The sequence below is a fragment of the Eptatretus burgeri genome, chromosome 16, assembly GCF_056783735.1.
Source record: "Eptatretus burgeri isolate ZD-2024b chromosome 16, Ebu_testis_v1, whole genome shotgun sequence".
In the NCBI taxonomy this organism is placed as follows: domain Eukaryota; kingdom Metazoa; phylum Chordata; class Myxini; order Myxiniformes; family Myxinidae; genus Eptatretus; species Eptatretus burgeri.
Window position 1 is genome coordinate 4,722,632 of NC_140976.1, and position 14,000 is coordinate 4,736,631.

The 14,000-nt window shown below is 46.1% G+C and overlaps 1 protein-coding gene across 4 annotated transcripts in view; it reads left to right on the plus strand.

The window, feature by feature from the left end:
* Window positions 1–6,351, plus strand: part of LOC147010362 (uncharacterized) — a 39,739-nt gene extending 33,388 nt beyond the window's left edge. For all 4 annotated transcript variants that reach the window (XM_085859941.1, XM_085859943.1, XM_085859940.1 and 1 more), the window contains exon 4: window positions 4,865–6,351. In XM_085859941.1, coding sequence (XP_085716067.1) covers window positions 4,865–4,883 — 19 coding nt within the window. In that variant the 3' untranslated portion in view covers window positions 4,884–6,351. The remainder of the gene's footprint in view (window positions 1–4,864) is intronic.
* The last annotated feature ends 7,649 nt before the right edge of the window (window positions 6,352–14,000 follow it).

Genomic DNA, 14,000 nt, shown 5'->3' on the forward strand with positions numbered 1-14,000 from the left:
ATATTTTCTCTGCTAACTCGCCCGACCCTTCTCTCTCTCTCTTTGTCCCATCCTTGCTCTACTCCCTCCCTCGTCCCACGTATCTCTCACTCTCCCCTGTCTGTCTGTCTCTGTCTATGTCTCTGTCTCTGGATATATTTGGACGTGCTTATGTCTGGGCGGTGTTTGTCTCCGGAAGTGTCCACATGGGAGTTTATCTTCGGATTTGTCCAAGCCGTGTTTGTGTCTGGACGGCGTGGCTCCGGACACATCCGGCGGGTTTTGTCTCTGGATGTGTCCAGGCAGTGGTTGTCTCCAGGCCATGTTTATAGTATGACTGGTAGAAAATGGATTTCAGACATTATTTTGTCTCTATCTTCATTGTTATTATACACAGAATTATTTTGATGAGACGGTATGAATCGTAATTAACGCTCTCTTTTTTTTTCTCCCTGCCCCATTTCGTATACCTGTCAGTAAAGCGACGGGTGGTATTTGCTTGAAAGTAATAAGGGAAGCATTTCAATAAACATAAACGAATTGACAGTAATCAGCACTGAGTTAAAAAAAGGTAATCTTTAACCAATTTATTGAAGTTCTATGAATCAGTTTGGGATTGGATAGACTGGCGAGGGAAGTGAAGAACATCTAGATATACTGTATACAGAAGCGGTGAATATTTAGATTTTACATCTGATCGGTATTTGATAAGGTACCACATAAGGTTGTTGATGAGGATGGGGTTTGTGTCATGGCTGACCTGGATTCATGCAAGGAAACAGTGGTAGGATGTGAGTAATGGTGGTATGTCAGAGATCATTACTTTGGCAGGATTGGAGGTAACTCGAGTACGGATGAGTGATTGTGTACATCTGTTCTGAGTGTGATGTCTGTGTGTTCAGTGTTTCATAAATTCTTCACCCAAAAACCAGTTTTTCCCAACCCCACCTTCCCCCCAATTTTTTTTTTTGTTTAAACACCCTGCAGGTGATATCCCCCAGAGACGTCCACACTTTTCTCATCCCCAGTGAAATGAAGTCGTGAACTTGACAGATTTCTTTAATCTGGTGTTGGTGTATCACAGGCAAAAGGATGAATGGCTTCCTCTTGTGTCAAATTTCATCGTTACCCTCGCCGGAGGAGAGCGTATTGCATTTGGGGCCCTTTGTTTGTCTGTCTATCTCTTTGTCTGCACAGATCTTTTGTGTTTTTCTCCGCAACTGCTTATTGGATTGAAAATAAATTTTCACCATCGGAGTGATTACCATTGCAGAATGTTTTATCAATAATTATGACGTCATAGGTCACGTGGTGTGGCAGCTATGTTGGAAAAATGGGAAACAAATTTAGACCATCATCTCTGAAACCGCACCAAGGAAAAAATTGGAACTTGGCACATGGCAAGTACTCCTCATGGGAATGACTGTGATTTTTTATGACGTCATAGGTGTCTTCGTTATGACGTCATAATTGCAGATGTAGAACGCTACACCTGATCAGTATTAAGAATTTTGAGTGTCATCCAGGGATGAAATGCTCCACGGAAAAGAAGTTGATGACGTCATCGGTCACGTAATTTGGCAGCCATATTTTTTTAAGAAAAAAATTAAACTTTCAAAAATATTCTCTGAAGTGGCTGAACAGATTGAGGTGAAGCTTTACACGTGTGACCACCTATCCATGAGGAACAAAAGGTTCACACATATGATGTCATAGATCACATAGTTTGGTCGCCATATTGGATTTACCCTAAACCCCATAAAAAATTTTTTCTCCAGAACGGCTGGACAAATCGAAGGAAAATTTCACACAAATGTTCCCCAAGCCATGGGTGCACAAGTTTAAGGAATAATTGATTGGTCACATGGTTTGGCAGCCATATTGGATTGAAGAAAATAGTAAATAATGTTTTCTCTGGAACCACTTAATCAATCGAAGTGAAACTTCACATTTATGATGTACTAGTGATGGGGAAGACATGTTTTAAATTTCTACTTGATTGAATGCATGGTCTGGCAGTCAGAATTATTTAATTTTTTGAGATGGGCTCTTTTTGTTTTTTAGATTTTATATTTTTTGGAATAAGATTCACTTGGCTGTGCCTCGATGGGTTTGAGGGTTGAGGAGTAGCAGCTGAAAAGTGAATCCTATCAAGAGTCCTCCTGATGACTTCATCTTTGCTGTTTTTCTTGTTCAGGTTCCTTCTGATTACTCCAATGCAGGACTTTATCTATTTGGTCTTCCATTTGATTTGAATTTATTTTAATCATATTCCAAATTCAATTGAATAATGAATAATAATCAGCATCATGGGTTGGGGTGAGCTGTCCGATTAAAGCGGGGTTGCATCAAAGTGGGACGTCTTGGTACGTGGTCATCACTGCCAGCAATTATAAAGTGGAAGTTCTAATTCTGTCTCATTAATTACGTAACACACCACTACACAAAAGAAGTCTAGGCGAGGGTCTGCAATCTCTGACTGCTCTTTTTCTTGTTCACTGTGGGACGCGTTCAAAACCACCTTGATCCGTAACATGTCAGCCACGTGATGCTAACCAAGATGGCGCCGATCACGTGATATTGAGCTCACATCAGTGACACATTTCATGGGTTATGAGCATTCCATGCAGAGGCAGTTTAAGATTTATTGGGGCCCTGGACACAAAAAATATTTAGGCCCATAAAAGAGGACTCGGTGTTATTTTTGCACTCGTTTAGCCTATGCCCCGTGTTGCTTTAGACTTGACTGCAAAAAATCTGGAGGAATCCCCATGTTGTATTGCCTTTTTACACTCTTGGAAAAAAATGCCATGTTAATATGTTCCATTACCAATCAGCTTGTTATCGCTTGCCAAGCCAGCTGTTATTTATCAACCGTTTCGTTGGAGTGCTTGCTTGAGTGCTTAAGCCGCATGTTCTACATTGCAAGCAGCCATGTCCGCCAAACCCATAGCTGTGTCGTCTTCATCTTCATCTGTCGTTACTCCTTGAAGTATTGCTTTATAGGTGGTATCTTGTTAAAAAAAAAAACAACAAATCAACTCATTTAGCCTCCTTTTCTTGTTTCACCTTTCTCTATGAGCTCCACTTAAGTCCCGCTGATCCATTTTTAGATCCTCGTGGAGGATCTCTAATTCTTACTCACGTTGTTGTTCTTCATCTTCTTCTTGTGGACTTTTTTGTTTCACAGCCTACAGTTTTCATTGAAACTTCCTGAAACTTTGTGTATATATGTAAAAATACCCTGCGCAGACAGTAACCATCTCCGATTTTGGAAATTCCTCCTAGAAAAGAAAGTTATGACGTCAAAATATCTCCGCTAATGGAAATGGCCTAAAAAATTATCTCCGAAACTTGGCAAGCTTTTGGAATTCTGTTTGCGGGAATCGAACAGGGCATTAGCAGAGATGAATTACCGCACATATGACACATCACTATGACGTCATATCAATTTTTATGGTGCCATGTCTATTTTTTGACATTTTTTGTTTCACAACCCAGAGTTTTCATCGGATCTTCGTGAAACTTGCCACGTATATGCAGAAAGCCCACGCGCAGGCAGTAACCATCTCCGATTTTGGAAATTCTTCCTAGAAAAAAAGTTGACGTCACAATATCGCCGCGAATGGAAATCGCCTATACCATTATCTCCGAAACTAGGCAAGGTGTTTGAATTTTGTTTGCGGGAATCGAGCCGGGCATTAGCACAGATAATTTATCACAAACCTGATACATCACAATGATGTCATAGTCGTTTTTATGACGTCATCATTAAGAGGATCAGGATCTTAGCTCATTTGAGCTTGTTTTTTAAACTGCCTGTTCATTCCAGTGTAAACTGACATCTGTCCGATGATGTTGCAAGTCATTTGTATATTAGAACATGAGTTGTTTAAAAAAAAAAATTTGCCAACAGACTTGCGATTGTTTCATCTTAATTTACACAAATTATTTAGAAAAATAGTGTTCCGTAATTTTTGAAGGGCCCCATGTTTGGGTTAAACAATCGGTGACCCTGTGACGAATTGGCTCATTCTTATATTCAGTAACAGTAACAATGGCGGATGCTCACATGGATGACAGGTGTCGAATTAATGTTTTCATCGCGCCTTCAATGGCGTTTCCCGATGGACCCGTTCCCGGATTTTGTCATAGATTGTGACCACAGTGCGGTCATTATTGTTGTATAATCGTTGTATTATCAAATATTGTCTGGTTTCACACCTCCAACGAGGCTCGACGGTCACGCAGCGCTCAAGCGCAGAGAACCGCGCAACAGTATAAAGCCAAAACGAGCCCTGCAACACCCTGAATGGCAACTCGTAACTGGAAACATAACATTGTGTCGGTGGATGTGGTATAGATATTTTGAGAACAGCAAGTATATTGTTGCGGTTCTCAGAACCGCATGCATACAACAGATAGGTCTCCCAAGACAGTTATGTCATTATTATAAGTTTTGATAGTCCCTTCCCTTTTGTTTAGCGGGACAACAGGGAGTGCGTTGCGATGATTTAATAGTTAGGGTTGCAAAGTCATTTTCTTTTCATTTCATCCCCACTCTTCTTCTTTTCTTTCCTGGGATAAATCAGTCACGTGCGCTTTGGCTGTAAAGTGGGCAAACTGCTGCGCCGCTGTGAAGGATCGGCTGCACCCGGAGTCTCGTTCCCGGGCGAGCCCGAAACCCGGCATGTGCGGCGAGTGACGTGCGCTAGGTGCTGGACTGTCGATTTGAGCTTCCAATAAGCTGTGCAGAATTGCCGATTGCATTAGAAAGGCATGTGAACAAATACCTCTTAAGAGGCTGCATGGATGGTGTTTTTTTGACAGCAAGACAATCCACGGTACCCTCTGCCCTGCTTGCCCCTCGTCTTGTTTACCACAGAGTACCGTGCTTCACCTGACACGACGTGCGGTCCACGATGACCCGAGATCTCAGAGCGAACACCCCCGGGATCCGCAAGCGGCTCCGATCGAGGATACGTGGTCAGTCCGGGAGGTTCTCCGGAAGACCGCGGGTCCATGGTCAGTTCACCTGAGGACAAGGGGTAAAGACCCGATGAAGATTTGCTTGTGATTCGCGTGCCGATTTTGGTGTGGGCGATTCGTGTCGTCCTGTGGAGTCTGAGCGCAATGTTCCCACTGTTGGGGATGGCCTTGCCAGAAACGGACTGAGGCGGTTTCCGGCCAGACTGGCGGGCCACATCAGGGGTCGGGGCCAATTGGAGCGCCCGATTCGGCCGATGATATTAGAATTCGGCATGGCCCCTCCCCCCGAGCTGCTTCGGTCCTCTAAAAGACGGAGAAGTTCCTCCTTCTCGTGTGTGTGTTTTCACGCGATGTGTTCCTGTTCCCGCCTCCTGCTTCTAGTCTCCGCCTACGCCTCGCCTCGTCAATCCACATCCAGCTTCTCGACTCCGCCTCCTCGTCTCCGCCTACACCTCGACGTCGACCCCACCCACCTACCTGGTCCCGCCCACCACTCCACTCTCGCACTCTGGACTCTGCCCCTTCTCCACTCAAGCTCCTCCTTCAGAACACAGTCTCCGCACGTGCGGTTGGGGCCAGAGACAACGCGACTACTGTCGGGTACCGCACCATGGCGCATCCCCCCCGAAACATATTGGTGGCGCGTCGTGCCATCGGGCGCACAGGTACCGAGAGCATAACCTTAACTCCTCTCCCTCCCTGGCTGCAAAACTCCCTTCTCATCGGGGTTTCATTTTCTGTGTCTGTGTGTGTGCGTGTGTGTCCTGGCACCTGTCTGGTTAAGTAGATCTGCAAAAGATCATTATTGTTATTAATTTCGCATCAAGTCTGCTCTGTGTCTGCTTTCGTAAGTTGCTTGTATTATTGTTGCACCACACGCTTCTTTCTATCTCTGCACAACACACCCCAATAAATCTTCACTGTGCCACATAGCTTTCCTCACCTGCTTGTAAATAAATTATTATTATTAGGAATGTTCCCTGCTCGTCTTTGTGTTTTCTCCCATTGATCCAGCATGGTGCGAATCCTACTTTAGCTGGAACTTTACTCCCAACGGTACATTCCTTTTAGCCAGTACGTCCTTGGCAGTGTCGCTTGGCTGCATCCGATCCGGTCCGGTAGAGTGATCCGGTTCGGACAAGGTGTGTTTCTCCGGTAATTAAACCATGTGATTAATTAGGGAACCCAATTAACCCATAGACGGGAGGACCGTAGGTCACGCGGTTGAGTAATTGACGTCCACGCTCGGTTAAGCGACCCGCTGCGTCACGGAATTGTCTGTGTGCGACGGCCTACAATTCCGGGGAGTCTGGTGGGAATCGACATAGCTTCCCCCACCTAGTGGTCTTCTCACCCGACCCCCGGCCTGCAACATTATTTTTCCCCGGGACCCTCATTGAGCTCGGGGCTCTGAGCATGGGTCTTGTGTTCCCGTGCATTAGGCCTAGGTCACATTTTCCACGGCGGCCGTGGGGTCTCCAAAATCTACGGCCACGAGCAATTATACGGTGGCCGCAGTATTTCCACGGTCACACAATGTAGCAGTGACATATGTTTTTATTTTTCGGGGAGCCGCACGGCGTATTTAGAAATTGTGGAGACCGAAAACGTGGGGTTGCTGTACGGTCTTTGATTTGATGTCGCACGGTGACCTTAGGGTGTTCCTGCGGCGGCCATAGAATTTTCAAGGCAGACGCAAGGTGCCCGCAAGGCGACCGCAGGGGGGCCCTAAGGCGAACGTGCAGCCAGACGGACGGTAACGAGGGGGTTAATTTTTTTTTTAACCAGTTTTTTTTCGGCTTGTCAAATTGCTACGGCAAACATAGAAATGAAAAAAGTTATAACTCCGTGTTATAATTCCACGGCGACCTTACGGCCTGTAAAATATAGCCATATAGCGTAGGGCCACCCTGAGGCCTCCTCAGAAACTCTGCAGCCACCGCACGTTTCTGTCAATTCAAAGGGCTTACGGCCGCCGTATCCTCGCCATAAAGCAAATGTGACTTAGGCCTAGGTCTTAGAAATTGTGGAGACCGAAAACGTGGGGTTGCCGTATGGTCTTTGATTTGATGTTGCATGGTGACCTTAAGGGGGCACTGTGGCCGCCATAGAATTTAAGGCAGACGCAAGGTAGCCTCAAGATGCCCGCAAGGCGACCGCAGGGGGTCCTAAGGTGAACGTGCGGCCAGACGGACGGGAACGAATGGGTTAATCATTTATTTATTTTTTTTACCAGTTTTTTTTTTCGGCTTGTCGAATTGCTACGGCGAACGTAGAAATGAAGGTCAGGTCAGGTCAGGTATGGGAGCATGTGCCAGAACAGCACGTCGCTGCGTCCACTTTCCGCCGGTACTCCAGGGGCCTCCGTCTGGCCATCCCCCAGGCAGATGCCAGGCCCATCCCCATCTCCTTGAGATGATGGTCAACCTGTTGCAACCATGAGGCACGTGGTCGACCCACTGGCCTCCTCCACTCATGAGACTCCCTCGCTGAGAGAATCTGGTGAGCAGGATCAGAGTCAGGAAAACGAGCCACATGTCCATACAGCCGCAACTGACGCTCACGGACTATGCAGGTAACAAATCTCATCCGAGTCTCTCTCAGCAACCGCTCGTTGGACACAAAATCCGACCAGCGATAGCCAAGGATTCTCCGAAGAGACCTGGTACCAAAGGAATTAAGTCTCCGTCTCAGATCCTTGGTCAGAGTCCAAGTCTCGCACCCATAGAGCAAGACTGGAAGTACCAAGGACCTGAAGACTCGGACTTTCTGCGTCCTCCCGCACAGGTACCGGCAGCGCCCCCCCATGATCCAGTGAGTCCATGACTCCCAGGCCCGACCCAGACGTCTATTGACCTCTGACTCGCAGCCGGCAGAGACATGAATATCACTGCCAAGGTAAGGAATCTCTCCACGACCTCAACATCCTCACCACAAACAGACACAGACAGGACAGCAGCATCCAAGATGTCACCGAAAGCCTGGATCTTAGTTTTGACCCAAGAAACCCGTAATCCCAACGGCTCCGACTCCTCATTCAGCACCTCGAGGGCCCCCAACAGGATGTCTAAAGTCTCCGCAAAGATGACTGCATCATCCGCAAAGTCAAGGTCCAGATCTTGACATTCCCAAATGACGCACCGCAACTTGATCTCTCCGACATCCTCCCTAGAATCCAGTCCATACAAGTGCTGAAAAGTGTGGGAGCAAGTACACATCCCTGACGAACTCCAGTAACAACTGGAAATAAGTCAGAGATGGTACCACCACACTTCACAGCACTCTCAGTACCAGAGTAGAGTTCAGACATCAGATCGATCAGTTTTGGTGGCACCCCACGAAGACCAAGAATCCTCCAGAGGACGTCCCGATTCACTGAATCGAACGCTTTACAGAGATCAACATAGGCTGCAAGCAGCCCCTGCCGAAACTCTCGTCTGCGTTCGGTGAGGACACGAAGTGCAAGGATACGGTCAATCGTTGACCTCTTTGGTGTAAAGCCTGACTGCTCTGGACGCTGGTGCTCAAGCAGATGATGGCGAACCCTATCGAGAATTATCCGAGCAAAGACCTTGCCCGGCACTGAGAGCAGCGTCACCCCTCGGTAGTTGTTGCAGTCTTGGCGATCACCCTTCCTTTCCAGAGAGGGACAACAAGGCCCCTCTTCCAGTCAGTTGGGATGATGCCTGTGTTCCAGGCAGAGCACAAAACTGCATGCAACGACACGAGTGCAGCATTTCCACCAGCCTTGAGAAGTTCGGCATGGATGCCACAGATCCCTGGAGCTTTGCCCCGTTTCAACTGGTTCACCGCAGCCCGTGTTTCCACAAGCGTAGGTGGACCACAGTTGATTCGAGGGTCAGCAACAGGGATTGTAACACCCTTGACGTCCAACTCAACAGTTGGGGGATCAGCCTGGTACAACCGCTCAAAGTAACCGGCCCAGCGGGCCTTCACTTCAGACTCCTCTGTCAAGAGCCTACCACTCTCTGCTCGAACTGTAGTGCTCCGAGGGATGGGCTTGGATGAACGTAATGCGCGATTCCCCTGTAAGCGGGACGAGAATCACCTGTCCACAGGTGATGCTCTACCCTTCACAGATTCCTCGCACATAGGCCCCCTTGTCCACCCTCAGTGCACGTACAGTTTTACGCCTCAGCTCCCTGAACAGCTCAGCTCTGCCATTCAGCCTGGCCCTGCGACTCTGGTCAATGGTATCCAGTGTCCCTTGAGAGACAAAATTCTTTCTTTGCCCTGCGGTGAGCTCCAAGGCATCCACCGTCAACATCAAGTACGGTGGTCTTGAAGGCGCTCCACACCTCTTCAGGACCCCCAAAGCACCCAGACCCCCCAAGTGTCCACTCAGCCTGTTTGCAAACTCCTCAGCTACTCTCTCATCCCTGAGCTTGGCAACATCCAGCCTCGGCTGGGATGGTACCATTCTCCAGGATTTAAGGTGCAGCTTTAGAGTTGCTACAACAAGCCTGTGGTCAGTATTGAGGAACTGAGCACTCCGGTAGACCCTGCAGTTCTGGATCATCCTCCAACGACCATCAATGAGGACATGGTCAATCTCCTTTGCCACACCGCCAGCGTTGGAATACCAAGTCCAGCGATGAGCTTGTGGGCGCTGGAAACCATGAACCAGCCACCCTAAGTCCATGACTTCTTGCAAAGTCAAGGAACTTAGTGCTATTCTGGTTCATAGTTCCTGACCCATGGGGACCAACACACACCTCATAACCGTCCCTATCAGTTCCAGTCGATGCATTGAAATCCCCCAAGACTAGAAGTGTATCTCGTCTGGGGCACTGATCAACCACAGACTCGAGTGTGGCGTAGAATGCATCCTTCACGGTGAGATCACTCACCTCAGTCGGAGCATAAACAGAGACCAGGGAAATGACACCTAAGGAGTGACGAATCCTTAATCTCATAATACGCTCGTTGACCGGTGTTACCTCAATTATCATTGGGGTCAGCTTATTGGACACAGCTACAGCAACTCCTTGGGTATGGTAATTCATCAGAGCGACCAGACCAATAGTAGGTGTAACCACCCACCATTATCTCGCCGCAATCCGGTCTCCGAACCTCAGAGAGAGCTGCAATCCCGATGTCCAAACACTTGAGCTCAGATGATAACAGAGACAGGTGATCATCCTCTCTTAGGGATAGGACATTCCAGGCACCCACCCGAAGGGACCGCCTCAGGTTAACCCAAGGAGACCGCCGTCTGGTGGACGACACCTCAGCACCACTCCGACACACTCTCCCGCAATCTGACCCAGGGATGTTACCCCGTGGTTTCCCTCCTATCAACGATTGGGGGTCCCGAAGGCTTTGCCCCAATCCCGTCATCCGGTGAGCTGCCCTGCGAAGGGAAGCTGCACAGGAGGTACTCCCACGGAGTGGGTTTTCAGATTTTTTTGCGTTTTTGCGTTTTGCGGAATGAAGGGTTTTACGGTGGCCGGAGTGCAAATCCTGCCACCAACCTCCTAATAAGAAGTGACCCCAACTGCAGGAGGACGTCCGCAGACACAGTTGGGCACTAGATATGGATGGCCGTTGGCTCACAAGGAGCTCCTCCGCCCTTTGACGTAGAAATGAAAAAGAGTTATAACTCCACGTTATAATTCCACGGCGACCTTACGACCTGTAAAATATAGCCAAACGGCATAGGGCCACCCTGAGGCCACCGCAGAAACTCTGCGGCCGCCGCACGTTTCTGTCAATTCAGAGGGCGTACGGCCGCCGTATCCTCGCCGGAGAGCAAATGTGACTTAGGCCTTAATCAGTCCCTGATTCCATATGTGTTTTCAGTTCAGTGGCCAATCCCCCAACTGTCTGAGCAAATAAGTTTTCTTTGACGTCTTCATGTGTGATAATCTTGCATGTGTCCTGACGAGTTGCAAGACGAGAAGCTTTGACAATGTCTATTCCGCTTTCTGCTATTGTACACCGCTCCATCCATATTCCATCTCCCGACGTTGCACAACGTCATCACCATCACCGGGCACCGATGGCCTTCAGATTATTTTCCAAGATTATTTTTCAAAGAAGAAATAAACTCCCGACCTATATAAAGACGTCCCTTACTTAAAAAGTTTCTCACTGAAGACATGTGTTTCTAAGGTATGCGATTACTGAGCCACAGGCACACTCATTATGACATTAGCTCCAGGCCAAGGAGGAGTTGCATAGTCTCAGCACATTCCATCATTGTGTTATCGGAAAAATGTGATGACATCGAACATGAAACTAGAAGGGCACTCGGTGGAGCGCATACCTCCACCACATAAAGCCTGATCCACTATAACATACCTGGACTGTTACATTTTGAGATGTCATGCTCTATCGTTTTTGAGCCCTCTCTCTCAATGGTGAAGAATCACTTTTAAAGTTCTAGTCGTCGGATCCGGATTCGGATATTCACCAAAATCGAATCAATTCTTCCTTGTCACACACCCAACGTGTCCACTAAGTTTCATTCGAATCCGTGCACAAATGTTTGAGATATCCTGTACACAAACAAACAGAGATAAACAAACAAGAAGAAGAAGACGTCGTGCAGAGCATGTTATGTCACTGAATTCAACGACCACTTAGTTTGAAGGTAAAAAGGTCAACACAGGCCTAATTTCTAAAATTGGTAGAAATGGCTAAAATACTAAATATGTGACTATATCTCAAAAAGTTGTGGACGAGTTATGACAAAACAAGATGGATGAGTTAAATAGGTAACAAGAACATGCAGATTGGATTTTGGTTCGGATCCAGCCCATCAGTGGGATACAAAACGTAAACTGTTCCACCGAGCAGAGGTATGCGCTCTACCCAGTGCTATTTTCCTTTGTGCTGTTTTGCCAAGTTGTCACTTGATGAGTGATTTTTCATTTGTTTGTTTTCTTGTTTGTTTGTTTGTTTGTCCAGGCGATATCTCAGCCATCCTTTGAGCAAGGAAGCTGAAATTTCGGCATACTAGTGAACAAGTTCTTTGGCAAAAAAGGTGTTTTAAATATTTTTTGGTTTTTCAATTAATTAATTAATTAATTACTTCATTATGATCGGTTTATTAATTATTTATTAATTTTCTTTCTCGTCTTGGCAATATCTCGGGCACCTTTGGAGCAACAAAGCTGATATTTGGACACGCCAGTGAACAGGTGATTTGGTTATGAAGGTTATTTTTGATTTATGTATTTATCTCTTTATCAATTAATTATTTAATTTTCGATGAATCAATTAATTAATTAATTTTCGAAAAGTTGCAGATTCAGATGAAACAGTGGTGGTTTAGGAATGCAATGAGGCAATTGATTAAGAAATTATTTATTTTACGATAATTATTTATTTATTTTAATTACGCAATTAATCGATTAATTATTGAACATCGCTCCTCCCAATGCCATTTTCATGTGCTGCACAGAAGCATTACTCCAGCAATGTCACGCTCCACAGGAAATGTTATTTATTTATTTGGCATGTTGGCGGTGTACTTTGAATGTACCTCTGCATGCCTCCACTGACGAAGTCGCCAGAGGCATTATGTTTTCGGGTTGTCCGTCCATCCGTATGTGCACATACGTACGTACGTCCATGCTAATTACCTCCACCAGCGAACGTGGCAGGAGTTTATGTTTTCACCCCTGTCTATCTATCTGTTGGGATTCGCTAGATATCCGTTATTGTCGGGTTTTCCGTGTGTGTGTGTGTGTGTGTGTGTGTGTGTGTGTGTGTGTGTGTGTGTGTGTGTGTGTGTGTGTGTTTGTGTGTCTGTCTGCAACGCGAGGCTCCACAGCACAAACCAGCAAACCGATTTCGATGAAACTTGGCGAACAGGTGCCATATGGGCTGGGAGTGTGCGCATTTGAGTTTCGTTGCTCAGCAACCACCCGTTGCTATGCAGCGGCCGAAAAACCGCGTTTTAAGAATAGTGTAAACATATTTGCAATTTTGTGTATTTTTTGTTAAAAGCAAAAACTCACTTGATTTTGTAAGAAGGTATCATAAGGTTTAAAAAAATTATGGTGGCATTTTTTTCTGAACATTGTTAGGGTATGAAATCCAAGATGGCGTCCAAAATGGCCGCCGAACACGAATAATGCGATATCTTCGCGAATACATGTGATACAATTACAAATGAAGTGTCTAAATATATGTTTTCTGAGACTAGGAATCTAATGGAATCATCAAATTTATGTTATATGTCTGATCTACATGCCAAATTCCAAAATGGCCATCGCACACCCGCAATGTAAGCTGTACCTTCTCCCTTTGCATGAATTACCAAGCCAACAGGATTTTGTAATCACAAACCAAGTATCTACCTATTTAAAGACATGTATTTTTCACAAAGAATACATAATTAACAAACCAACAAACATCTAAATAAAATTAAATACTTGAATTACTGTTCAATACAGTGTTCAATCTCTTAAGTCGTTTAAACAGGAAGATGCAAAAAGTCATACTGATTAAATGCCTGGCTTTCATTTAGTAGTTTTAACAATGGATATCAAGTGAATTATTATTTTGTGAATGTCATCGAAAGTAACACCTCAATCTTCACAGTCTTCACTTATCCCTGGTTGGACAGTTTAGTTGTTGCAGCTGAAAACCCAGCATCCACAAACTTCCGTACATGGGATATTGTTCTTGCGACAGCGGCACCTTCCTTCGCATCCATGTTTGCACCCGCACTTTATGAGGTGCAATACAGCTTCAGGAGCTGGTGGATTCAAACAGCGAACTGGAGAGAAGTGACTTGAACCTGCATCAAATGTCCAACCAAATGCTGTTGGTGCTGGGAGGCACGGGTGAGTTTCACAAGCTTTTCTCCAAATCGTGGATATGTAATGTGCCCGACGAATGTGTAAGTCCACTGAGCCAGAAGTTGGTGGGAGGGTTTCTCCTTCGGCTGCACGATTTGAGTAGAGGAACCAACGGAGCTCATTCACTTTTGTGTAGATTTTGGATCGATACAAAATACAGACAAAGCGTTCCAACTGAGAGCATACATCACCGGGCAG